Source organism: Nothoprocta perdicaria, unplaced genomic scaffold (genome assembly GCF_003342845.1).
Source record: "Nothoprocta perdicaria isolate Ctin4 unplaced genomic scaffold, notPer1 scaffold_6, whole genome shotgun sequence".
Taxonomy (NCBI): Eukaryota; Metazoa; Chordata; class Aves; order Tinamiformes; family Tinamidae; genus Nothoprocta; species Nothoprocta perdicaria.
In genome coordinates, this window is record NW_020455865.1 from 3,311,201 (window position 1) to 3,328,931 (window position 17,731).

At 46.9% G+C, this 17,731-nt stretch overlaps 4 protein-coding genes and 4 non-coding genes across 9 annotated transcripts; 3 read left to right on the forward strand and 5 right to left on the reverse strand.

Moving 5' to 3' along the window:
• Positions 1 to 439: 439 nt before the first annotated feature.
• LOC112955966 (surfeit locus protein 1) lies at positions 440 to 2,714 on the forward strand. The gene is made up of 6 exons (XM_026049445.1): positions 440 to 541; positions 667 to 858; positions 1,185 to 1,257; positions 1,615 to 1,777; positions 2,022 to 2,103; positions 2,357 to 2,714. The coding sequence occupies exons 2-6, from the start codon at positions 671 to 673 to the stop codon at positions 2,415 to 2,417; spliced, it is 567 nt and encodes a 188-aa protein (XP_025905230.1). The 5' UTR covers positions 440 to 541; positions 667 to 670; the 3' UTR covers positions 2,418 to 2,714.
• Positions 2,715 to 3,034: 320 nt separating this feature from the next.
• RPL7A (ribosomal protein L7a) lies at positions 3,035 to 6,935 on the reverse strand. The gene is made up of 8 exons (XM_026049444.1): positions 6,899 to 6,935; positions 6,467 to 6,587; positions 5,868 to 6,017; positions 5,230 to 5,370; positions 4,803 to 4,882; positions 4,330 to 4,460; positions 3,918 to 3,987; positions 3,035 to 3,438 (listed from the first exon to the last, which is right to left on the reverse strand). Exons 1-8 carry the CDS (start codon positions 6,899 to 6,901, stop codon positions 3,334 to 3,336), a joined length of 801 nt encoding a protein of 266 aa, XP_025905229.1. The 5' UTR covers positions 6,902 to 6,935; the 3' UTR covers positions 3,035 to 3,333.
• LOC112956144 lies at positions 4,533 to 4,604 on the reverse strand. Its single transcript, XR_003250990.1, has one exon. It is a non-coding gene; the product is annotated as a small nucleolar RNA SNORD36 (small nucleolar RNA).
• Positions 5,052 to 5,129, reverse strand: LOC112956150. The gene has a single exon (XR_003250996.1). It is a non-coding gene; the product is annotated as a small nucleolar RNA SNORD36 (small nucleolar RNA).
• LOC112956152 lies at positions 5,446 to 5,510 on the reverse strand. The gene has a single exon (XR_003250998.1). It is a non-coding gene; the product is annotated as a small nucleolar RNA SNORD24 (small nucleolar RNA).
• LOC112956151 lies at positions 6,087 to 6,159 on the reverse strand. The gene has a single exon (XR_003250997.1). It is a non-coding gene; the product is annotated as a small nucleolar RNA SNORD24 (small nucleolar RNA).
• Positions 6,936 to 7,044: 109 nt separating the features above from the next.
• MED22 (mediator complex subunit 22) lies at positions 7,045 to 12,863 on the forward strand. 2 transcript variants are annotated; one of them, XM_026049339.1, is made up of 4 exons: positions 7,045 to 7,167; positions 7,431 to 7,511; positions 7,882 to 8,090; positions 11,586 to 12,863. In XM_026049339.1, the coding sequence occupies exons 1-4, from the start codon at positions 7,045 to 7,047 to the stop codon at positions 11,782 to 11,784; spliced, it is 612 nt and encodes a 203-aa protein (XP_025905124.1). In that variant the 3' UTR covers positions 11,785 to 12,863. The 2 variants fall into 2 exon arrangements, with proteins under 2 accessions (XP_025905124.1, XP_025905125.1); XM_026049340.1 differs by having other exon boundaries at positions 11,592 to 12,863.
• Positions 12,864 to 13,424: 561 nt separating this feature from the next.
• On the forward strand, positions 13,425 to 15,788 carry SURF6 (surfeit 6). The gene is made up of 4 exons (XM_026049378.1): positions 13,425 to 13,518; positions 13,605 to 13,814; positions 14,429 to 14,520; positions 14,896 to 15,788. Exons 1-4 carry the CDS (start codon positions 13,425 to 13,427, stop codon positions 15,583 to 15,585), a joined length of 1,086 nt encoding a protein of 361 aa, XP_025905163.1. The 3' UTR covers positions 15,586 to 15,788.
• The last annotated feature ends 1,943 nt before the right edge of the window (positions 15,789 to 17,731 follow it).

Consider the following 17,731-nt stretch of genomic DNA (forward strand, 5'->3'; position numbering starts at 1 on the left):
GCGCCATGGCGGCCTGGCGGCGGCTGCAGCTGCTGCCGCCCCGCAGGCCCCGCAGCTCCGCGGCGGCCGCCGGGGCCACCGACGACGACGGCGGCGGCCTCCTCAAGTGGGGCCTCCTGCTCGTCCCGCTGGGCACCTTCGGCCTGGGCACCTGGCAGGTAGCGAGCCCTGGGGCGCGGCGCTTCCGCACGTTCCCCCTCAGGAGGCACCGCGCTGTGCTTGGCTTTCCCCGTGTCGCTTTGCAAGGATCCCGCAAGTCTTTTGAGTGCAGATTCAGTGCTTTTGGTTGTGTTTCGCTGTTTCATCTCCCTCGCCTCACGCGCAGCCGGTAGCCCCTGTGTTTGGGGTCTGTGGTTGTCTCGCATTAGGCAACTAAGGCCTGGGGAGAAAATACCCGTAAAGAAAGAGTTTTGGGGCTTGCCAGGGTTACTGCACCGCCCTGCCCCGTGTGTTTCCAGGTTCAGCGACGGAGGTGGAAACTGGACTTGATTGCGCAGCTGGCGTCGAGAGTCACCGCAGAGCCCGTCCCTCTGAGCCTCGAGTAAGGAAGGTCCTTAGAGCTGCTGAAAAGCGCTGGGAAAAGGAGGATCCCCCCACAAAATCCCCGGCCCGGTGGGTGGTTTGTCCTCCTCAGCCATGGGTCTGTTTCCCTCTTACTCCGTGCAGCCCCATGGAACTGAAGGACTTGGAGTACCGGCCTGTGACGGTCCGGGGCCGCTTTGAGCACTCCAAGGAGCTCTACGTTTTGCCGCGGGCGCTCGTGGATCCTGAACGGGAAGCCAGGGAAGCCGGACGGCTGACGTCCAGCCCGGACGTCGGAGCAAACGTCGTCACTCCTTTCTACTGCACTGACCTGGGGTAAGGAAGCCTGAGAAATGTAGTTAATTGAAGCCGTGCTTCATCCAAGCCAACTTTTCTTTTTTAAAAAAACTTAATGTTAGCGACAGGACTTACATTAATGACTCACTCTGTCACTTAAAAGGTGCCTCTCTTGCAATCATTTAAGTCACTGAGGCTCGATTCCAGGTTATATCTGAAATCCCTTATAATGTGCACTCAGATGACAAAAAAGCCCAAGTGGTCCTAAACATGTTTTTGGGGGGTACTTAGCTTTAGGTAGCAGCAGGAATAATGGAAAATTTCCTTCTTCTAATGAGCCATAATTGTCCTCTCTACAACTGTAGGGTCACAATTTTAGTCAACCGAGGATTTGTGCCCAAAAAGAAGCTGAAACCAGAGACCAGGCAGAAGGGACAGGTAAGAGGAACAGAGGGAGGCCTGGTCAGTTCCTTCCTACTCTGTAGTTACCCAAAGGGACACTAATGTCCAAGAAAGTCAGTAACCGTGTTTAACGTCATGGGAGGTACACAGAGTCCTTGCACTTCTCAAAGAATGTAAACTTTCCTTTTTCTTCCCCCTTTTTTATGTGTTGAGTATATAAGTGTTTTTTCTACAAGCAAGGACCTGATCCTGCCCCTTTTACCCTGCTGTGTCACAGCCTTGCCCTGCTGTGGGGCACTACTATTTGTTCTGCAAGCAGCCCCTTGCAGGAGCTGGTGTGCTGAAATGTGCTTGTTGAAAAATCCCCTTTTTTTTTTGTCTCCCGCCCTTCAGATTGAAGGTGAAATTGATCTCACTGGAGTGGTGAGATTGTCAGAAACACGGAAACCTTTTGTGCCTGAAAATAACATTGAGAAGAACCGCTGGCATTACCGTGACGTGGCAGCCATGGCCAAGGTGACGGGGGCCGAGCCCATCTTTATCGACGCGGATTTCAGTAAGTTACAGGGGGACCGAACCCTGTGTCCACTTTACTTCCATCTCAGCCTGCTTTTCAGTTCCCTTGGATCCCAAAACGCCTCCTACACCTGTGGGTTTTATGGTAACTTAGGAATACTGTAGCCTAAGGAAGAGCAGTGGGATCCCGAGGCATTTACCAGCATCTTCTCACAGAAAGGACAACTCTGTGCAGCGCAGACTGTCCTTAAGATTTACTGTGATGCCCTGTGTTGTGCCTGTAGGAAGCACGGTCCCAGGGGGGCCCATTGGAGGCCAGACACGAGTGAGCCTGCGAAACGAGCACATGCAGTACATCCTCACATGGTGAGTGTCCCGCGCGCTGATGCTCTAAACCTGGAGCTTTCAACTGCCTCCTGTTGGAAGCAAGTGAATAATTTTACCCCGATGTCCGGCTCCAGCATCTGGGAGACTGAAGGAGGCCTTAGCTGCAAAGCTGGAATTTAAACCTAAGTGACATTTGCAAGACAATTTGAAATAATGTGTAAACTGTATCTGACCTAAGAGGTCCCATCCCTCTTGAAAAGTGAGTGTAAAAATATGTGGTTTCCTCTTGCAGGTACGGGTTATGTGCAGCAACCTCATTCATGTGGTACAGAAAATTCCTGAAAAGGCCCTGAAAAAAATGAAGTATCCCACGATTGCAAGTCCTGCATTCAATGAACTCCTGCAGCTGCCAAAATGCAAACAGACCTTGAGCAATGGATGCCCATTCAGAGCTTTTACCAGTGACTCTGGCTGCAGCTTGGAAAAATGCCAGCTCCAAAACTATGTGCCTCTTTGGACTGAGGCTTAAAAGCAGCTTCACCAGACTGCTCCAGGCTACAGTTTTCCACTCTGATGGGACAGTGACTGTAAGCTACAATATCCAAACTCCTCCATGGCTGCATTTTCCATGGAATGCGTTGTAAGCAACTGATAATAAAAGATTTTATTAAGCACAAAAATTCCTTTGTACCAACTACTCTTTCCTGAAGTCAGGACAGTGACAGAGTGCAGCTGAATCAAATAAATAAGGGCCTAGAGCTGCTCTCTTGGGACTTGCTTGAACACCTTCTATGGCACAGTGACACATGTGGGTTAGAGGATACTGGGGACAGCCAGCTAGCACTCTTGCAAAGCTAAGGGAGAGCAACGGTAGCAAGGTGGCCTCTCTGCTCCTGCCAGAGCTCAGGGAGCTCAGTACCCTCTGACAAGAGACAAACCCAAGTCTATAGCCAGCAAAGAACAGGGGATTTTGATTCTTCCTGCACTTACTGCAACAGCAGAGGCATCACAGACCTCCTAATAAGAGGTGCTAAGTGGTAGGCTACTTAAAAAGCACTGGAGCACACTCCAGGCACTTGTCCTCATACCAAATAACCGGTTCCACACAGCTGTTTGTGCAGGGTTTGGTTGAAGGCATAAAGAGGAAAATTAAATGGCAATATGGCAAAGCTACCCAAGAGTCCAAGGCCCTCCCATTAACAGAGACAGCTGAAACCTAATTTGGGGTTTATTTTATGTACAGAAACACGGCAGCAGTTGGGTAGATCTTCAACCCAGCTTAGTTGCCAGCTCCTTAGCCTTTGCCTTCTCAAGCTTGGCAATGCGAGCCACTGATTTTGGACCCAGGACGTTACCACCCCAGTGACGACGGATCTGGAAAGAAGTGAGAAAAGTTAGATGCCTCGTAAAATCTCTTCTATCATTCCTGTCACTTGCAGCATTCCATTCTTTTATGCACAAGAACCACACTGTCAGTTTGGAATTCCTACATAGTGAACCACATTTTCTGCCCTGTGAATGGGGCAGGTTCAACCACCATGGAATGTGTCACTTGAAGACAAGGACAAGGTCCAGCATTAATTGATCTACTCTAGACAATTCTAGCACTGCGTTAGCTCCACTTGCACCTAACTTGGGGACAGGAGAATGTCAAGGCTTCTGCCCTTTTCCCCATCCCTTAGGTAAAGAATACAGACACCATCACAGCCAACAGACTTTATATTAACTGCAGTTTTGCTGGAAAGCTATTGGAGGTAAGGTAACAGAAAATACAAAGACCACAATAATCATTCTGCGATTCTGTGAACAGTATGAACTGTAATAGACAAGGGTAGCTGCAAAGAGAATCTTACCTCATCGTATCTGTCATTGTAGTTGGTCTTGACAGCCTCCACCAGCTTTGCAAGGGCACCCTTATCCTCCCTGTTGGGGAAACCATCAATGCTTTAAGGAACTTGCACCACTCACGTTACATCTATAGTTTTATCTACAAATTCCAATTAAGAGTGGAATTAGAATTCCACTCTGATTCTAATTCCACCCGTTCTAATAAAGTAAACCACATCTCTAGGATGTGACAGACCTCTTTACACAACACAACATCTGTATTACAGATTATACAGACAGTTCACCCCCATGTGTATTTTAGTATTACTTTTAAGCTAAAACAACCTGAATTTGTTACCTTTATGTCCTATTATCTGTGTTTAAAGGCCATTTTCTTTCCCAATGATAGCAAATTAAATCTGCACACGGAACACTTACGGGTTGACCTGGGTGAAGGCCACACAGGTGCAGGTTTTGCGGTGGACCAGGCGTCCCAGCCTGGCTTTGCCCTTGATGATGCAGTACGGCACTCCCATTTTGCGGCACAGCGCCGGCAAGAAAACCACCAGCTGAAACGGACGGCACCGCATCATTAAGACAGGAACAACTCTCCATTCCTTCAATGAGTCTAGGCTGTGGCAGTTGCTCAGTGTTAAAAAGCTCGTTTTGCTCTTCATTTTTATTCAGGTGAAGAAATTCATACATCATCGCAAGGGCCAAGCCTAATTGTAACACCAGGACAACTGTGAACATGCCAAGCGTTCCGGTGAACAGATATTTCTGTGCATTCTTTTTTCACGCAGAATAAACTTAGTACATCTCTCCTCCCTCTTAGGAGCTGATTAATGGCATCCAAACATACTTAAGGATGGACACCCTTAGCAAGTAGTATATCCACCGAGTGTGCTTACCTCAATGGGGTCTACATCATGGGCAATTACGACAAGTTGAGCTTTCTTGTTCTCTACCAGAGTGGTAACAGTGTTAACACCTGAAAAACAGATTAGAGAAAGATTTTACTCCACATCAATCTGTTTTTAGAGCTTTTATATGAGCCTAGCATAACGAATTTGGATTCCACGGCAGAGCTTCAATATGAGAAAAGAAACTTTTCACATTCATTCAGGCGGCCAGAGGTGACATTCTATGGACAATCTGCTAAAGCTCAGGGTTAAAAAGCTCGTCTATTTTCGCTCTTCACTTCAAGCTCAGGTGAAGAAATTCAAACATCATTGCAATAGCTTGTCCAATGCTGTTTGGCTGTAGCAGAGAGCTAAATCTCCTAATCAGTTGTCTAATGAAGTCTCCTATTCCTGTACATGCAAGCAGGCAACTCACCTGCTCGGAGAACTGGTGGCCTCTTTGTTGGAGCATCTCCCTTTCCTGCAGCTTTCTGCTCTGCACGAGCCAGCAGCCTTTGCTTCTTCTCTTGCTTAGTTTCAGGCCTGTACTTGTGTGCCAGCTTCAGAAGCTGCGTCGCTGGAACAGAACATGGACTTTGCTTACAAGGTGCACAGCCCAAGAACCTCAGCATTACTCTTTAGAGTGCGCAAGTGCATCAGCGATCTTGGTGGTTGTCATCAATTGTATTAAGCAACAAGTAATTAGCATCGTTTGCACAGCACGAGTACAGAGCTAGGAGAATACCCCTAGCACACGTGTTTACCTCTAAGTACACCCAGTTGTTTTTTTAGTAGAGAAATGTCTGCTGCCTCCCCAAGACCTATGGTTTAAACTGATAAATGCTCTCATTGAAAGCAAGTAGGTTGTTTAGCAACATCTATGAGGACGCTGCTTTACAAACACTGGATGTATGCTTTTTGTTTGCATTATCAGAGATGCTGTTATAGCTCCACTACGCTGCTACCACAGTTGCTCCAGCTTACTCCTGCTACACTCTATTCTAATTTCCTTCCTCTCCTTTGACACATACCCCAGTAAAGGATACGCTGGAATTTTAGGAGGGCCATCCTTACCTGTCTGGCGATCCAAAGCCTGAGTGAACTGGTTAATTGCAGGAGGCACCTTCAGCCGCTTGTACAGAATAGATCTCTGCCGCTGCAGTCTGATGTAGCGGGGCCATTTCACGAAACGTGTAAGGTCACGTTTTGGCTGGATATCCTGTCCTAGAAACACAGACTTTTAACCCGAGGTCTCTCCAAGATGACAAAGAAACAGTACAGAATTGACATGAGTGCATCAGCGATCTTGGTGGTTATATGTCAGCACTATCATTCTGATAGCAAATATTCTTTCACATCACTTGCACATACAAGAAAGAAAAAAATAAATAAAAAATTGTTTATCAATTGAGCCCACCACACTTAAATGTCAAGGGGCAAGAATCACCACAACCCAATCCAATATTGGATCTCTGCATTCTGCAAAAACTAACTAGATGTTTGTGGTGATCTGTACACAGCTGGTGAAGGAAAGATTCATCCCTGTGAGTGTGATGGGAAATCAGAGGGGATCTTTACCACCTCCGTACGTTTTTTTTCACAAGGCATAAAAACATATGCAACAACAAAAGCAATTCTTGAACAGCAAGCAGAACGGCTCGCAGCTTACTCACCAATACCAAAGTTCTTGGGCCTCTTCTCAAAGAGCGGGTTGACAACCTTCTTGGCCTCCTGCTTCTTGACTACAGCAGGGGCCGGTGCCACCTTCTTGCCCTTGGCCTTCTTTCCCTTCGGCTGCAAAGAAGGAACACACTCACCTTCCTGCCACACAAAATCCCCTGCTCCCCCAAATAAATCATTACGTTTGGGTCAGAAACACCCCGTTTCCCTCAGCCAGGCGGCCATCAGCGCCGAGCTAGCAAGCGAGGTAGGCCTCAGCTGCAGCGTCCTGCGGATCAACCCCCATCCCTGTAAAAACTGGCACCCGCGGGCCCGCCGAGCTCTTCGACATCCTCCTCCGCGCCCGGCGCCGCCGCCCACCCCAAAGAAGGCGCAGATGGCGGCGGATGACATCGCACCCCCAAACCGCACCGCCCGCCACTCACCATCTTGGAGGGAGGAAGAGAATGAGCGCGCGGGGCATGCCGGGAAATAGCGCCGCGCCCCAAGTCTCGCGAGAGGCAGCGGCGCCTCGCGCGAGGCGGAGGGATTTAAAGGGGCAGGCGCCGCGTTGGGGGTGTCGCCGCCCGCCATGTCGCAGCAGCGGGTGCTGCCGCAGAGCAAGGAGACGCTGCTGCAGTCCTACAACAAGCGCCTCAAGGATGACATCAAGTCCATCATGGACAACTTCACCGAGATCATCAAGACCGCCAGGGTGGGTTAAGGCTGTGGTTAGGGCGCTCTTGAGGGAAGGGGCCTTGTGGGGGGGTGACTGACCGTTAGGCGGGAGTGAAGGGCGGTCTGTGAGGGGAAAGAAGGAGCCGTCAGAGGGGGACGTGAAAGGTCTGTGAGGGGAGAGAAGGGCCCAGCTGTTATGTGGGGTTATTAGGTCATATGGGAAGGGGATTTCTTACAGTGAAGTAGTTGTATTTCATAATTTTTGTGTGTAAAGGTGGTTGTTTGGGCTTTTCTTTTTAGATTGAGGATGAAACTCAAGTGTCTCGAGCAACTCAGGGTGAACAGGATAACTATGAGATGCATGTCAGAGCTGCAAACATTGTAAGTACTGCCCTGCTGTGGTCAAAACACATCGGGCAGCGTGTCTGTTGTGCACTGTCTAGTTTGTTATAGCATCTAGTGTTGTGTTCAATGCTTCTATGCACTGCTACCATGAGGACAGTCAGCCCTTTGGGGTGGTTATGGGACATTTTTCTTCTCTAAAGGAAAACAGGATAGTCTGGATTAACAGTTACAGGTCTTTCTCTGAATTCTAATCTAAAATGGGAAGGACTTTTTTTTCAGGGCCATCTAGACTAGATGTGGCCAGCTTACCCAGTATAGGACTGAAGCAGCAGTTTAAGAGAACTTGTTTCAGAACTAGAGCTGTTTTGATGTGCTCTGTACTCTGTGATTCCTTCTATGCTGCAAGGTCCGAGCTGGTGAGTCCCTGATGAAACTTGTGTCGGATCTGAAGCAGTTCTTGATCCTCAATGATTTCCCCTCTGTGAATGAAGCCATCAACCAGCGCAACCAGCAGCTGAAAAGCTTGCAGGAGGAATGTGACAAGAAACTGATTGCACTACGGGATGAGATCTCCATTGACCTGTACGAGCTAGAAGAAGAATATTACTCTTCCAGGTACAAATAGAGCAATGGACTTTTGCCTACTGTCTCCCTCCCTTTTGGGGGAGTTGACCTAGAGAAACAGCCCTTAACATACATGTCTTTGAGGTTCCCAGCAAAATTTTGCTCCCTTGTTTTTGTTTAGGTCAAGCTTTCTACAACTTAAAGCAGTTATCTTTTCCTTGCGGATATTCTACAGGAGTGCCCTGTTCTAGGTGCCTGCTTTAGTCAGCTAGATTTGACAGGGAATTTATTGGCTTTTTTTCAGAATCTTTAGCAAAGGAAAGGTGTTTCCTTGGGTAAAAATAGGCTTCTATTTGAAGTGTCCTTCTGGAGGAGCCTCTGTCTCTCTTTTCCTAGAGAGCTAGGCTTAAGAGTCGGATGAAGTGAGTATTTCCCATGTCTTTGTGGCGAGTTCTTTCACAAGTGACCTGGTTACACAGTGTGCCTTTTTTCTTCTAGTCCACTGCCCAGCTGCCTGAAGTCCCACTGAGGTGAACATTTGAAAGAGTAAAAATGACTTTCTCAATTTTATTGAATTGTGAGGTATTGTGATAGGATTTTTTATGAAGGACTCAATACTGATTTGTTTGTGGGATTTAATATTTTTAAGAGACTCTTACATAGGAAGAAAGCTTTAGGTGATTCAGACACTTTATTTTTTATTTTTATTCTTTCCATGCACTCCAGCACTTCTGGTTGATCGTGCAGTAGATGAAAGTAGGAAAAAAAACAGATGAGAACCTGGTTATTTCAACTGTACTGTCCAAGCTAAGTCAGTGAGATAATGGCATGAGTTGTAAACAAAAGCTGATTTAAGCTTGCAAAATTTTAAGATTTTAATGACTAGAGTTGTCTTTTCTATCTTTCTGTAGCTTTAACCTTTAGATTAAGGGGGTTCTCACCATGTGGCTGATGTAGTCTCACCTGTCTGGCACCACATGCTGCATAAAGCCACGCTCCTTAACAGAACTACCCTATAAGCACAATGTTTTCCTGTTCTGGTTACGTTAAGTACATCTGCCTTTATGCTCTGTAAGAGTGGCCACGAGGTGACAAATCTTGGCTAAGCTCTAGAGCTGAGATCCCTCCACTGAGACCTCATATCGTGTAGCAGTACCTGGTGCTTTAGTTGTTTCTTTTTGAGACTTCTTTTTTTCTTCTCTTGTGTTCTTTGCTGTCTTTATTTCTGCACCAAAGAAATGTGTGAATATAGGAAAACAATGATTTATTCAAGATGCTTTTATAATTAGAGTATTAGGATATTTTTAATGAAACTATATTGTCTGATGTGGAGAAAGGTCTGTGTGTTGCATCAATCATGTTTTAATAGCTGTAAATGCAGCAGGGCTTGCCCACACGTGGGTATTGCCTGCTCCCCCTTTGCACTCTCTGTTACTCTCTAGTAAAACTTTGTTTTCACAGGATTTAGAGGCTTGCAGTCCCATGAGGCCATATAGCTTTCCTGCCAAACTGCTCTCAGGTGCTCTGGTTGGTTTCTCTTGGGTCATTCTAAACTTCCCACCCTGCCGTACCTCCAGATACTGCAAAACTAAGGGCTGCCTGATGGTGAATGTGGTTCTGTTAGTACCTATGCTATGAGAAATCCGTAGGAGAGAACATTTTCTCCTATTTGGCAGCTGTTGCTCTTATTACCTTAGCGCTGCTTAGGAGATGCCTCCCTGTCCTCTGCTGGGCAGGGAGTTTCAGGTCTGCTGGACATAAGGGTTCTTAGTGCTGAATTTCATTGTACATAGGAGTTGTAATGAGGAAACATGAAAACAAATCTGTGAAACTAAAGCTGAGTAGATTGCTTTGAAGGAATTTTTGCTTTCAATCCTCCAAGTTCAAGTATCTTTCTAGATAGATTCCTTTGTGCAGACCTGCCGTGTGTCCCAAGGGAGCAGTATAGGCAGAGAGTCTCTGTAGAAGGACAGCAGCGGGTAAAACAGTGCTGCTGTGGGCTTTGCAATAGTCACTTTTCACCTTGGGTTTTGAGGAGTGTTAAATGGGAGGTGACACTTAGACTTTTGGAGCTGCTCTTCCTGGGGCAGCAGCAAAAGCAGGTATAGTTATGACAAGTTTAAGGGGCCTGGCTGATGTGGTGACTGCTGTGGCCCAGCTCCATTTGAGAACTAGGGACTAAGGTGCAAGACTAAGAAAAGAGATGGTAGTTCTGGCTTAGTGCTGAATGCCCCCACTAACTGAATCAAGCTGCACTTTTGGGGGACTGTAGAGCAGGGTAACATATCTTCATGTCCCAATAAAAGGGATCATATAGGAAAGTTTTAAAAGCCCCAAGTATAATGCCTGTATCTGCTGCCTTCTCACCTAGGTTTCAAAACAGCTGTGCTACCAGAAAAGAGCCCCACAGTAGATGCTTGAAGCAGGGCTTTGTGCACTTGTTCTGCAAAGCAGTAACTCAAGTCCAGCTTGCCTTAAAGCCAAACTTGGTTTATGTTCCTTTGCTTCCTCCTCTGAGATCACAGGCACTATCTTGTGTGGGGTTAGATCTCAACATGTTATGTATTTGTGCAATGTGAAGTGTCTCTTACATTTTTACACTTAAGTATTTCCCATAAGCATCTATTCAAGTCCATACATTAAATATGTGAATAAAGCTGCAACAACAACCACTTGACCAGTTGGGTTTGTTTTACTCTGGATGCAAGCTGCTTTCTGCCCTAGCACTCACTATGTCTTGCGTGTGTCTTGTATGTGCAGCTCTTTCTTTGTTTTCTTTATGGAATCTTTCATTGCTTTTCTCTTTATTTTTGGCCCTTCCACGTGGTATTTCCCTTAGAGCACAGGGAAACGCAGGGGGGTGCGTTTTCTTAAACTACTTTTGCATACTGATAGTTTATACAGTTAGTCTACAGTGATAAAATCCAGCAAGCTGCTCTTAGAACAACTGTTAACTGAAGATCTGCTTGAAGGCACTAGAAGCTGACAGTATTTTAGAATCAAGCTAGGGACCCTTCAAAAGTAAGACCTTCTGTGGAAAGGCAGGGATGCAAATAGGGTTTCTTCCTCTTCATTACAGGGGCAGACATTAAAACAATTGAATTTTTTTTTTCTCTGAATTTAAATCTGGGGCTTGAGTTTTTTCCTTGTTTAGCTCATAATCTAACTTCAAGTGAAATGTTTATGATTCAAGGGTCTGAAATCAGTGGCAAAACTCCTGTGTTTGGGAATGCTAGAATTTTAACCCACATCTTTTTAGGCGCTTGCAGCAGCTGAATTAAAATTCAGTCTCTGACTCAGTTTGCATCCAAAAAAAGTCTCTAATTTCCCAATCCTGATCAGGCTGTGAGATTCAACACCAGCCCTTAAGGGATATCTTAGGCCAGTGGTATAAGACCTATGATGAATTTGTGATCACAAACCTTACATCCGTGGATGGTTTTTTGCTATTTCCTTAATGCTTTGCTTCTGTCTTGCTTTTCTCCCTCCTCACTCCCTTCCCCCCCATTTGCCCCTGCTCTCTCCTTACTGGGTTGTTCTGGAAAGCTACAGTCTGTGTGACAGCAATGATCTGCCCTTGTGCGAAGCCTACTGGAGACAAGACCTGGCCACGCTGTCCCCCGAGAGCCTCTCCATGCCTCTGACGAGTGCCCCGGCAGAGCCGAGCGTTGCCGCCCCGCAGAGCTCAACCCCATCGCACCCGCACGTGAACGGGCACGGGGCAGGCCCCGTGGAGCACTCCTGAGGAGGCCTCCCTGCTGGCTGCCTGCATGGATCCCGGTGGCACCGATCTGGGAAGCCTTCCCGCTGGATAGCTTGCACATCTCCTGCTGTATTGCAGGCTGCTCCTGCCTGGATAGCCACAGTGCGCTCTCTGGCCTGGGGCACTGCCACAAGCAGTCCTCCCCCTTGGCAGAAAGTAAAAAGAAACACATTCAATTGTTCTAACAAGTTTTGATTAGGTTTGGTTACTTTATCATCGCCATATGTAGTGTTCATTAGAAATTCAGCATTTATTTCCATTTGAGTCTCAACCAGCACATGGTAGAGTGCTGGGAATTCAGTGTCTTCTTTGGAGTAAGATGTAAGCCAAATCGGGGGGATAGTGAGTTTTGGGTTTTCCTGTTACCTCAGCCTTTTTGGTTGTTTTAAGTCTTCCTCTTTCAGGATGCCATCAACCAACCTCTGTTCTACCTAACTGGAATAAGAATCTCACTGTATTTCTTGCAGAGTACTCTACCTGCAAAGTACTTTAAAAACTTGAACTCTTTCCAGGTATTATTTGGGAGGAAGATCTCCTAAAGGCACTTGCCAGCAGTATTTTTCCTTTAGAAAGAAGGAGCAAATAGAGGAATCGCTGTGGGTTGGGTGGTGCAGCTTGCTCAGTGCTACAGACTGAGGCAATCGCAGACTCAAATCTGCTTCCTCTGAGTATTTACACAGAAAGCTTCTGTTACTCTAGCCTGAGCTGATGTGTTATGAAGCTAGTGTTCAAATTTCATTTAGTGAAAAGTGACTAAAGACTACTGAAGGTGTACCTGACACTGAGGGGATATTAACTTTCTTGCAGTTTCCTTTTTAAGCATTGCTTTCAGTGGTTTTTCCAGCTAGCAACTTGGTATTTCTGCTGCCCTTCCCCTGTGCAGTTAATTCTAACTACAGTGAAGGGAAGAGGTGCTTAAACTGCAAGATGGTCGTGACTGTCGTGTTTGGAAACCACAGAGCTACTGCCGCGTTTGGAGCCGATGTCTTAGCTGAGCTTGCCCCATGTTTTCCTGTAACTTCCTTCCAAAGATGTGAATCTCAGTTTACTTTTATTTCTCCCATTCCATTTTTTTTCTTGTAATTAGGTGCTTTAATAAAACTTTTTTTGTACAATTCCAATGTGTGTGTGTTCAGCCCCAAGGCTGTGTAGAAATGATCAAGTCTCGAGCACCAGCAGCCCTCAGAAAGAGGGGTTCTCTGCTCTTTATGTTCAGTCCCTCCCCTCGTAGCTCGTGCCCCAGCTGTGCTCGCTGATGGAGAGCGGTGCAGGGCAGTGCGCGGGACCCTCGGGTCCCGCCTAACGTGGCAGCAGTGCCGGCTCGTGGCACCGCGTGTCCCTGCAGGCTGCGGGGAGCTCTGCAGCAGCAGGGCCTGTGACTCGGGGGGGCTGCAGCTCGCGGTGGCTCCGCAGCTCCCGGGCCCCGTCCCCAGGCAGGCAGCGGCAACGGGGCACCGAGCGCCGGGACGCGCGCGCCGCCACGCCCCGCGTGACGTCACCACCAGCCCCACCGCGTGACATCACCACAAGCACCACCCCCGCGTGACGTCACCACCAGCCCCACCTCCCGCGTGACGTGCCTGCCGCGCGTCGCGGCGTCACTTCCCGGCGCGGGCGCGGCCATGCCGAGCCTGGCCGCGCAGGACTCGTACCTGCAGCGGCTGGCGAGCCGCGTGTGCGCGCAGCGCGACCCCGAGCCGCGCAAGAGGAAGCGCGGTACCGCCCAGGGCCCGGGAGCGCCGGCGGGCACACGCTGCCGTGGCCTTAACGTAATTCTCTTTTATTTGTATTATTCTGACCAGAATCGAAGCCGGGCCAGCCTGAAGATGCCGGCAGGCAGCACAAGAAGAAGAGGAGGAAGAAGCCCAGGAAGCAGGATGGGAAGGCAGCTGCTCCCCCGGGCAAACGGCCGGCGCGCAGCGACGCCGCTCCCGCTCAGAAAGCAGCCCCTCAGCCCAGCGCTTCGTCTGCACCGGGGCGTGCACAGAGCAAAAAGGAGAGTGCAGCAACCGGTAAGAAAACCGGCCTCTGACGGGTGTTACCTGGGCTGAGGCGGCTGCTTTGCAGCTCTGTTACATGCGTACAATTTGGAAAGCTTTTAAAGAAAACCAGTAGAATTGAAAACATTTGTGTTTCTGCTATGTTTCCTAAAAGCTTACGTGTATGCAGGGTTTTTTTCTCTTTTTTTGTGACCACTGGGTGGCCCTCTAAAAATACCAGCATTCAGTTAGTCATGGGTATTTCATATGTACAGCTAACTTCTGGAAATTATGGCTAGTTGCAAATTCTTTCACCCCGTGACAGCCTTCCATTAGGACGCTCCAATACCAGCTGAGTGGAAAAGATGTCTCTGGTGTCTTCATTTCCACCAGCTGGGTGTTTGTCTTCAGGCCTTTTCAGCAGCCATACAGCAGGCCACGTTAGCGTGTGGATAGAAGGGAAATGCTGAAGAAACCAATAAACTGAAGGAGCTGCTGGTTTCTTTAGAATTTCCTTTTTTCTCTACACAGTTTCTCAAGAGATTTTCTGGTCCTTTCCGTAACTTTCTTTTTGGAATCAGCCACAATCAGTTTTGTTGGTGGTGTATTTTAAGTAAACTGTTCTGTTTTCTGCTTCTTGTTCCCAGAGGGTGAAAGCAAAGCCAATTCACCTTCTTTTTCTGCAATGAACCTCTTGCGTCAGAGACTACACGAGAAGATTAAAAAAGCTTCTGGTCAAGTAAGAGAATTTTGATAATATGGAATGCATGTTAGTGTATGTAGATTTATATGTGCAATGTAAACTCTTTCTAGGTCTCATGGGAGAGTCAGGGACAGGGCTGTGATCTTGCTAGGATGTGGGTTTGAATTGACTGCTTTCCACAAAGAAGTGCTTACGGGCAATGTTGGGCATCCTGCATGCATTCCATGATCCAAAGAAAGAAGGGAAGCTGTTTTTTGAGGTTTTTGAGGTTTAGGACCTTAAAAAGCTGATCTCACAGCTTCTCTTTAAGGATACTGTGCTGCTTATGAGAAGATTAAAATGAGCAGCTTGAGTACATCCCATTTCTAATTCTCTTTAAAGCAACTGATTTATGTCAAACCTTTCTCTTAGGATGATGCCAAAGAATTATCCCCTGCTGTCCTGGAGAAGAGGCGTAGAAGGAAATACGAGAAAGAGAGGAAGAAGCGCCGAAGAAAAGAGCTGAAGATGAAGGAGAAAATGGAGAAGAAGACAACAGAAGAATCACCTGTAGAATTGCCTGCAGAGCCACAAAGCAAAAAGGAGGAGAGCACAAGCGCAGCTGAGATTGTCTTTAACAGGGTTGAAGTCCATGAAGAGAATGAGCTGAGCAAGATCCAGAAGAAGAAAGAGAAGAGGAAAGCGGTGAAAGGCCATATTACACCTCTGACCGGCAGAAACTACAAGCAGCTGCTGAGCAGGCTGGAGATAAGGAAGAATAAACTGGAGGAGCTCAAGGACAAAGACCAGAAGAAAGCTCAGGAGCTAGAGAAGAAGATGAAATGGACCAACGCTCTCTACAAGGCCGAAGGCGTCAAGATTCGTGACGACGAGGAGCGCCTGAAGGAAGCCTTGAAGCGCAAGGAGAAGCGCAAAGCGCAGCGCCAGAGGCAGTGGGAGAAGCGGACGGAGAAAGTGGTGGAAAAGATGCAGCAGCGGCAGGAAAAGCGGCGCAAGAACATTCAGAAGAAGAAGAAGGAGAAGATAGAGCGCAGGAAGAACAAGGCCCGCAAGAAGGGGCGCGTGCTGCCCGAAGACTTGAAGAAAGCTGGTCTCAAGTGAGAGGGGGCAGCCAGTCCCTGCAGCCCAGACATTGTGGGACCACGTGTGGGACTCGGTGATTGACTTTCACAGAAGCGCTCTGGCACGGCTGCCTCCCACCCTCTGCATTTTTGTAACGGGGAGCAGATTGAGGAAAATATCGGAGAAATGGGGACCGCCTGGGGGCTGCCAGTGCTCAATTGCTGCTCAATAAAAACCTGTTGTCGTTATGTGATTTGCTTTGCGATCCTGAAGGGCTATTTTATGAGTGTGGGGGTTTATTTATTTGATTTTTTCCCCTTGGTGCTTTTTTCGTTGGATCCTAAGGGGGGAATGAAACGCGGTTGTCGCCAGCGCGGCTGCGCTCCGAGCCGGGCTCCCGCGTTGCCGCGGCAACAGGTGCCGCCCCTTTCCCGGGGCGTTGCCATGGCGGCCGTTGCCATGGCGGCCGTTGGGGCGCGCGCGGGGCCGGTTTCGGTTCCCCCACAGCCGTTAGAGACCGTTGTGGAAAGGGGCTGAGGGGAGAGGTGTGCGGGCCGACATCATGCAGCCCGTGGGCACTGTCCGCCTTGTCCCCAGCGGCGAGGTCTACAAGCAGATCTTTGAAGATGAGGTATGTTTTTTTCTGTTGTGTTCTTTTTAATTTTTTTTTTTTTTTTTTTTTTTTTTTTTTTTTTTTTTTTTTTTTTTTTTTTTTTTTTTGCAAAATTTTGCACCTCTGGCAAAAGCCAAGCCCTCGAAGTAGGTTGGCCGGTTGTTTCCTGACTCTTAAAGCTGTGAGGTTAAACCAGAGGTTGATTGGAAACTTGGTGCATGCAGTTTTAGCAGATTTTGTCTGCTAAAATTGCAGATTTAGCAAAATTGTGTCATTTTAAGGTGCTGCTCTCTAATGGATGCTTTTATTTTCTCATGTCTGGGTTGGTATCAGGAAATACTAAAGGCAAAATCAGGTGAAAACAGCAGTAAAAGAGGTGCAGCGAGTCAGATTCAGAATTTGACTAGTACTGTAGCCTGTGGGGCTTTATTTTTAAAAGGAAAACTCGCCTGAGTTCCATTATTAATGGAACATTTATGGAATGTGTTCCACACATTTACTCCAGGATTATCCAAATCAAGTTTCTGGCTCTGCTGTTGACTCTTCTTGTAACCATAAGCAAGCACACGAGCTTGCTTCAGTTTTTCTGAATCTTAGATAGAAAAATGTTAGGCATGTGCAAAGTAATTCTTGATATTTTATCTTTTCTGCTACCTTTATTTTCCAGTTTCTGCTCATTCTTTCTTCACCTTTGGTCAATCTGTTAGGAAACAATTCTAACCATTTTATTGTATTTTTGAAGGTTCATTTAGTACGCTCTTTGGGCGAAGCGAGGAGCAAGGCTACCATTTCTATGAAGTGTGAAAAGACACCTTTAGTTAAGGATGTGGAGATTTGTACTAGTGAAAAGCCATTACCGCGATACCAAGAGAAGTGCACTGAAAGAATGTCATGTAAAGAGCTCACAGAAAAGCCAGTGCTCTGCAGGTATGGGAAAGAAGTGTAAATACATAATTGTGTGTTTATGAGAGTGGGCATGAAGTTGTAAGACTTGGAGTGTGCATTAGTGTTGAAATCTTGGTTAAAACGTTAACTCCATCTGTGCCCTTTATCAGCTATGTAATGCTATTCTCACTATTAGATAATTTCCTGCATTTTCTAAGCATGAAAACCGTATTATTAAACTTCGTTGGCTTGAATTTCACATCGGTGGAATTCACATCATAGGACATTTGAGGTTTAGCAACAATTAGTTGATAATTAGTCCTATTCTCCTGAAGCAGGAACGCTAATTCTATGACCCCATTTGTATTTTGATGTTAGGAGGATGTTTATATTTACCTAAATGTTACAATTTTTTGCTAATTAGATTGATCTGTAGCTCTCTTACATATTTAGCATCATTTCTCTTTCTAATTTAGGGAAGCTACAGCATTTCAAAGGGATTGGAGAAGTGAAGCTATAATTGCAGTTGAAGAAGTCAGAGCCCTACCTGATTTTGTTGGTAAAAACTTATTTCTCTTAACCTCAGATATGCCTTTAACTACCCATAGAAAGGAAAAAAAACTTGTAAAATTGTAGTTGTTTATCAAAGCACATTCAGATATAAGTTCCAGTTAGGACCTGAGCAGC